This window comes from Chiloscyllium plagiosum, chromosome 24 (genome assembly GCF_004010195.1).
Source record: "Chiloscyllium plagiosum isolate BGI_BamShark_2017 chromosome 24, ASM401019v2, whole genome shotgun sequence".
In the NCBI taxonomy this organism is placed as follows: Eukaryota; Metazoa; Chordata; class Chondrichthyes; order Orectolobiformes; family Hemiscylliidae; genus Chiloscyllium; species Chiloscyllium plagiosum.
The window spans coordinates 31,836,721-31,843,333 of record NC_057733.1 but is presented as its reverse complement, the minus strand read 5'-3'; the positions used below and the strand labels follow the sequence as shown (position 1 = coordinate 31,843,333).

General features: G+C 37.3%; 1 protein-coding gene across 3 annotated transcripts in view; it reads left to right on the top strand.

Moving 5' to 3' along the window:
* The first annotated feature begins 3,278 nt into the window (after positions 1-3,278).
* The window catches only part of lrrc45 (leucine rich repeat containing 45), a 76,722-nt gene continuing 73,387 nt past the window's right edge, over positions 3,279-6,613 (top strand). Inside the window, exons 1-2 of one of the 3 annotated variants that reach the window (XM_043714724.1) lie at positions 3,279-3,484; positions 4,447-4,517. In XM_043714724.1, coding sequence (XP_043570659.1) covers positions 3,395-3,484; positions 4,447-4,517 — 161 coding nt within the window. In that variant the 5' untranslated portion in view covers positions 3,279-3,394. The remainder of the gene's footprint in view (positions 3,485-4,446; positions 4,518-6,613) is intronic. The other 2 variants (XM_043714722.1, XM_043714723.1) reach the window with 2 other exon arrangements.

Sequence of the window (6,613 nt, the reverse complement as noted above, 5' to 3'; positions counted from 1 at the left end):
TCTCCAAATAATAATGAAATGTAAGACTCTTTTGTTTTGCATGATATTCAATGAAAGAAAAGTACTGGCCAGGACACTGGGACAATCTTTCCAAAAAGAGTTTGCAATCCTTCATAGTTTCATTTAGATGTGGAATTATGAAAATTATCAGCCATCTCAACCAACCTTTGTTTAATATCTGAATTTAAGAATTACGTGATTAACTTTAGAGCACTCTCTGTATTTCACTAAACTGTCAGCTGAACTTGAGCTCAGATCCTGGAGTAGAATTTGAATCCACAACTATCTATTTCTGAGGTGAGAATGCTACCAACTAAATAAAGGTAATTCTTGTTATTAGCCATTCCTTATCACCATGCTTCAAACTGATGAGAGAATTGATGATTGGACAAATAAATATGCCAAAAGTTGGGAGACTAGTATCAGAAATAGTTCTGGATGTAGGTTTACTCGCTGAGCTGGAAGGTTCATTTCCAGACGTTTCGTCACCCTACTAGATAACATCTTCAGTGGGCATCCGGGCCAAGCACTTTTGATAATTCCTGCTTTCTGTTTATATGTTTGGGTTTCTTTGGGTTGGCGATGTCATTTCCTTTTTCTCAGGGGGTGGTAGATGGAGTCTAACTTGATGTGTTTGTTGATAGAGTTCTGATTGGAATGCCTTGCTTCTAGGAATTTTCATACGTGTCTCTGTTTGGCTTATCCTAGAATGGATGTGTTGCCCCAGTCGAAGTGGTGTCCTTCCTCATCTGTATGTAAGGATACTAATGAGAGAGGGTCATGTTGTTTTGTGGTTAGTTGATGTTCATTTATCCTGGTGGCTAGTTGTCTGCCTGTTTGTCCAATGTAGTGTTTGTTACAGTCCTTGCATGGTATTTTGTAAATAACATTAATTTTGCTTGTTGTCTGTATAGGGTATTTTCAAGTTCATTAGCTGCTGTTTTAGTGTGCTGGTGTATTTGTGGGCTACCATGATGCCAAAGGGTCTGAGTAGTCTGGCAGTCATTTCCACAGCTTCGTTTGTGGATGTTGGGGTGATCCACAAATGAAGTTGCATCAGAACATTATTCCAACAAGCCACCACACACTGCAGCACAGAGGAACGGGTACCCAGTGAGCACAGTCCACCGATTTCTCAGCAACGTACCCGAACAAGCAGACAAAAAGCATCCAGAAACCCTAGCCACTCTCTCCTACATCAAAGACATCTCGGAAATGACTGCCAGACCACTCAGACCCCTTGACATCACGGTAGCCCACAAACACACTAAAACAGCAGCTAATGAACTTGAAAGACCCTATACAGACAACAAGTAAAACTAATGTCATTTACAAAATACCGCGCAAGGTACATTGGACAAACAGGCTGAAAACTAGCCAACAGAATACATGAACATCAACTAGCCACAAAACGACATAACCCTCTGTGGTGAAACGGTTAAAAATTATGTCCCAATACATGTGTGAATCTAACCGGAATGGAGGTGTTGCTTAGTCCCGTGTGAATCTTATTACACACCTCCCCGTGTGAATCTTCTTATCTGTATGTAACCAGAATGGAATGTGTTTTTTAGCCTTGCTCTGCTGTTCACATGAATGTTTATATCTGGAAAAGAGTATATCAGCTGGAAAAGTCTCCAGTTCGGTGAGTGTGGTGAAACGGTTAAAAATTATGTCCCAATACATGTGTGAATCTAACCGGAATGGAGGTGTTGCTTAGTCCCGTGTGAATCTTCTTATCTGTATGTAACCAGAATGGAATGTGTTTTTTAGCCTTGCTCTGCTGTTCACATGAATGTTTATATCAGCTGGAAAAGTCTCCAGTTCGGTGAGTCTGCTCCGGGGTTACGTTTAACCGCCGAGCGTGGGTTGTTGGCAACCGCTCTACGAGAACTGACGGCTCCCAGTTCCGGTAACATGTAGAGTGAGTATAAGCCAGACCCGTTGTAAGTATGAGACCTGGTTGTGGCGACGCTGCGGGGAATAAAATGCTCATATTCTAGCAGACTCGCCTCTTGGTCGTTTGTTCTGTGTCAGACTACTCTCCTACGAACCTGACCTTGAGAATTTTTTAAAACACCCTCTCTCACTAATATCCTTACATAAAGATAAGGAAGGGCACCACTTTGACTGGGACAACACATCCATTCTAGGACAAGCCAAACATGAGAATTCTTAGAAGCATGGCATTCCAACTGGAACTCTATCAACAAACACATCGAGTTAGACCCCATCTACCACCCCCTGAGAAAAAGAGCAGGAAATGATGTCACCACAGGATAAGACATCACCACCCCAAAGAAACCCAAACATATAAATAGAAAGCAGGAATTATCAACAGTGCTTCACCTGGAGACCACTGGTAGGGTGATGAAACGTCTGGAAATGAACCTTCCAGCTCAGTGAGCAAACCTACATTCAGAACCTCAACCTGAGCTACAAATCTTCTCAAAACTCAATCATAAATAGTTTTTGAAGTCCACTTTAAGTGAGTTTAGATACAGATCTCTTCTGATTTAATTGATTGAGGGAACAGGCTTGTTGAGCTGAACGGTCCATTCCTGATCATACACTCCAGCTTTACTAATGAGAGAGCCACGTTGTCAACAAGCTTAGGAAACAGGCCTGCTACCATACTAGTTATATTCATTTTTGGAAATTATGGGCAGGGCCACGACCCTTGCCCTCTTTGAGACCAATTCCCAAATATCTTGTTGTATTGGATCATGGATTATGTACATTGTCATTCCATAAAATTGAGTGCATTTAAAAACACTTCAAATCATTAACTTTCACATGTTGCGTCAGTAGAATGTTGGTTATTAACATAATACCATTTGAAAAATAAAGCACTTAAAACTTAGCTCATAACAATCCCATATCTACAGCATTTGTAAAGTGTTGGAACCAATTTTGCTTGATTGATGCCCTGTTTGAAATTTAGCTTTTCTCCATTTGGCAATCCTGATTTGATACATTTTTTGGATTTTCTGCTGGGTGTTTTAGTGTATTAAAATACATTATTTTTCTGTTTTGGATTAAACATTCTCCCTGTAATGCTATGGTGCAGTGCCCAATGAAAATAGGTACTTCATACTGAATGGAAAACAAAAATATTATAGGGCCTAAGGAATCCATGCAATACACAGCCAGTGGCTTTGGGCTTTCAGTAACTTGCCTGCCTGCCCATTTGGTTTGAGAAGGTGCATGGCTGATAAAGGGCAAGGAGTCAAAAGGAATTTATTATTTTGCTTAATCACAATTATATAAATATATAAATTTATTATGTATTAAATTGGCAAGAATAAAAAATACCTTTAATAATCTAAAAGACTTGTTGCACATTTGCCCTTTTGTAGACTTTAATAACAGTATTGAGTATCCTTTGTGCAAAATGTTAAATGCTTTTTGTTTTCTTGTAGGCGCCAAACTGCTGTTGTACGGACTCTGTGCAAACCCCACAGTCCAAACTTTAGACATGAAGGTGAAGTATTATTAGTGTGAATTCTGGAGATGAGAAGAGATAGTAGAAAGTGAAACGTAACAGCACATTTTAGGGGTAGAGGATTAAGAGTATTTTTCAAAAAATCCCAAAATTGATACTGTCCTGTGGAGATCATCAGCAAACTTATTTCAATATCCTATCAACTTATCCTTTTTATATGCTATTTATGTCACGTTCACAAAAATAGCATTTAACAAGATATAAGTTTGAGATGTATCACTAAATGGAACTAAATGGGGAGGATTAACATAGCTGTTCTGTTTAGTGAGTCTTTGGGGAAAACTTCAATATCACTCAACTTTTTGCCTATTTGCATATTTGTCTCATTTTATAGGATAAATCTATTCAAATCTACTGTAGATTTCTTTTTTGTGACATGGATACTTCTTTTCAATTTTTCTCATTACTTTTTCATCATGCAATTTTCCATGTTATAGATTAGTAGCATTTGCTGTGCCATATTTGTTAAACTTAAATTTTAATCATTACAATGAAAAACAATTTCTACTGAATCAAAATGTACAAATGTTTATATATAATGTATTATACTTTATTGTTTGGAAATTTGAGTAAGTGAAGCAATCAAAAGGATTTGCTTATTGATCTCAAGCTAATTTCATACAACATTCTTAGATTGTCACCTCTTTTTTTTTTAATTTGCAAAGTACTGTAGCTCGTGCTTTACTCTGATCCATGAAGGTAACTTTAAAATAACAACACAGTTCTGGAAACAAGTTTTGACATATTATTCTAAGCGACAGAAATTGGATATTCCATGGTTGAAGTTTTGAGAAACCACTAGTGCTTTAAAATCATGCACTCTTAACTTTAAGTTATTTAACACTATGTCTGTGTACTATGGCAATTATATTTTGACCTATGTCATTGTAATCTTGTTAAATATTCAGTTAAGAATTTAACTGTGTACTTTTATGTCCAAGGGTAATAATCTACGCGTGGCTGGAGCTGAAGCACTGGGGAAATTATTGAGGCACAATAAATCTCTCAAAAAGTAAGAATAGCTCCTTCAGATAAGTAGCCAAGTAGATGGCTTTCAAATTTGATGTGCTTGTGTGAAAGAGAGTGCAAATCAGATTTTGGCAGACTGAAACCAATTTTGATGGAGCCCTTTTCCTCCCCCAATACAAGTATGATAAAAGTTATTAGATCCAGTGATGCTGTAATTTTAGTTCCTTATATGCAAGATAACAAGTATATGAATCAGCCTTCTCGTTTCATTGAGTAAAATCTAATCCTCACCAATCTATATAGTGACTTCATTGTATTAGAGAATAAAATGTGTATTGTTATATTACTAAAAGCATAGATAAGTAGCTTGTTTCTAAAAACCATGTTTCCACCTGATTTCACAGACACCCACGCACACCCTTACAAACACACACTCCCACGCTCACACATGCACCCCCTCACAGACTTAAGACACTCTGCACTCACAACCCCCAACCCAGACAGACAGACACACACACACACACACACACACAGACAGACAAAGACCCACATGCACACATATATTTTGTGGGGTGAATTTGTACTTGCAGGGTTACATTGTACTTTGCTCAAAAACTGCATGCATTCATGTAAAACTCCATTATCTCACTTTTTAGATTAGAATCAATCGAAACATCATGGCATAAACAGAGAACACAGGGGGCCAACACCTTCAACATATTGTCTAGCTATCACCATTGTTAACAGCTAACCCGAGAATGCAACTTTTTAAAAACAAGGTTTCGTGATTTACACATGAAAGAAGTGAAACTGTATTAAACAGATGAAAGGCTTAACAGACAATCAATGTATAATTTCAGTTACATCACACTGTAAATTTTTGCTATAAATTCTGTGTGTTAGGATTGAGCCCTCCACTACCACCTGATGAAGGAGCGTTGCTCCGAAAGCTAGTGTGCTTCCTGTTAAACCTGTTGGACTATAACCTGGTGTTGTGTGATTTTTAACTTTGTACACCCCAGTCCAACACTGGCATCTCCAAATTGTGATTTTTTTTCTGTTCATTTGAGGGATGTGGGCATTGCTGACAAGGCCAGCATTTATTCCCATCCCTAATTATCCAGAGGGCATTTAAGATTCAACCACATCACTGTGGGTCTGGAGTTACATGTTGACCAGACCAGGTAAGGATGGCAATTTCCTTCCCCTGAAGGGCATTAGTGAACCAAATGGGTTTTTCCCATAATTAACATATCATGGTCATCATTAGACTCAATTCTAGAGTTTTACTGAATTCCAATTCTATTGTCTGCAAGGCAGGATTCGAATCCAGGTCTCAGAACATTACCTCTGGATTAATATTCTAGTAGTAATACCACTAGGCCATCACCTTCCTTAATTATTTTAATTATTTACATACTAGGTTAGTTTTGGTTTAAATTGTATCCTATGGCTTCTACTGCACATCCTTTACTACAAATACTTGCTGACCTTCATTTCTATTATTGAAATACTGTCTGTTATTTGATAAACACACATTAATTATATTGTAACAGTAACTTGTCAATGCAACTTCTGCTCTTCATTTAGAAGTTTTTTGTGCACTAACTGTTAGTATATTGTGTATGTTCAGAAAATATAGGGCACAGGTGAATCAAGTGATATTAACAGTTGTGGACAATGAATATGTATGTAAGCTATGTTGCTTGTCCAATATGTTTTGACTCAGGCTGGAAGAGTTCACTGACTCCAGTCCCACTATTCTGTGGGTTACAACATAAGATAATTTTGTTTTCCAATTACTAAAATGACCAATTAAGTACCTTACTTATGTCAGTTTATATTTAAAAAAAGTATCTATCACTCAGGCTCATTGTAAATCCAATTGTGTTTACTTAGTAACAATACAACTCAGATCAATAAAGATGCAGTATTGTACTATTCTTTGTTCTTTATTGATAGTCAGTAATATAGAATTCTAAATGCTTACCCTTAAAATATCCCCAAAAATATGCAAATGCACACATTCTCTCTTCAGAATAAAAAGGAGGAGAAAACTGGTTTCTCTGCACAGTTAGGTATTCTGCAAAAGAGTACTTCAGCCTCTAGGGTATTCTTGAAAGCAAATTGATAAAATAA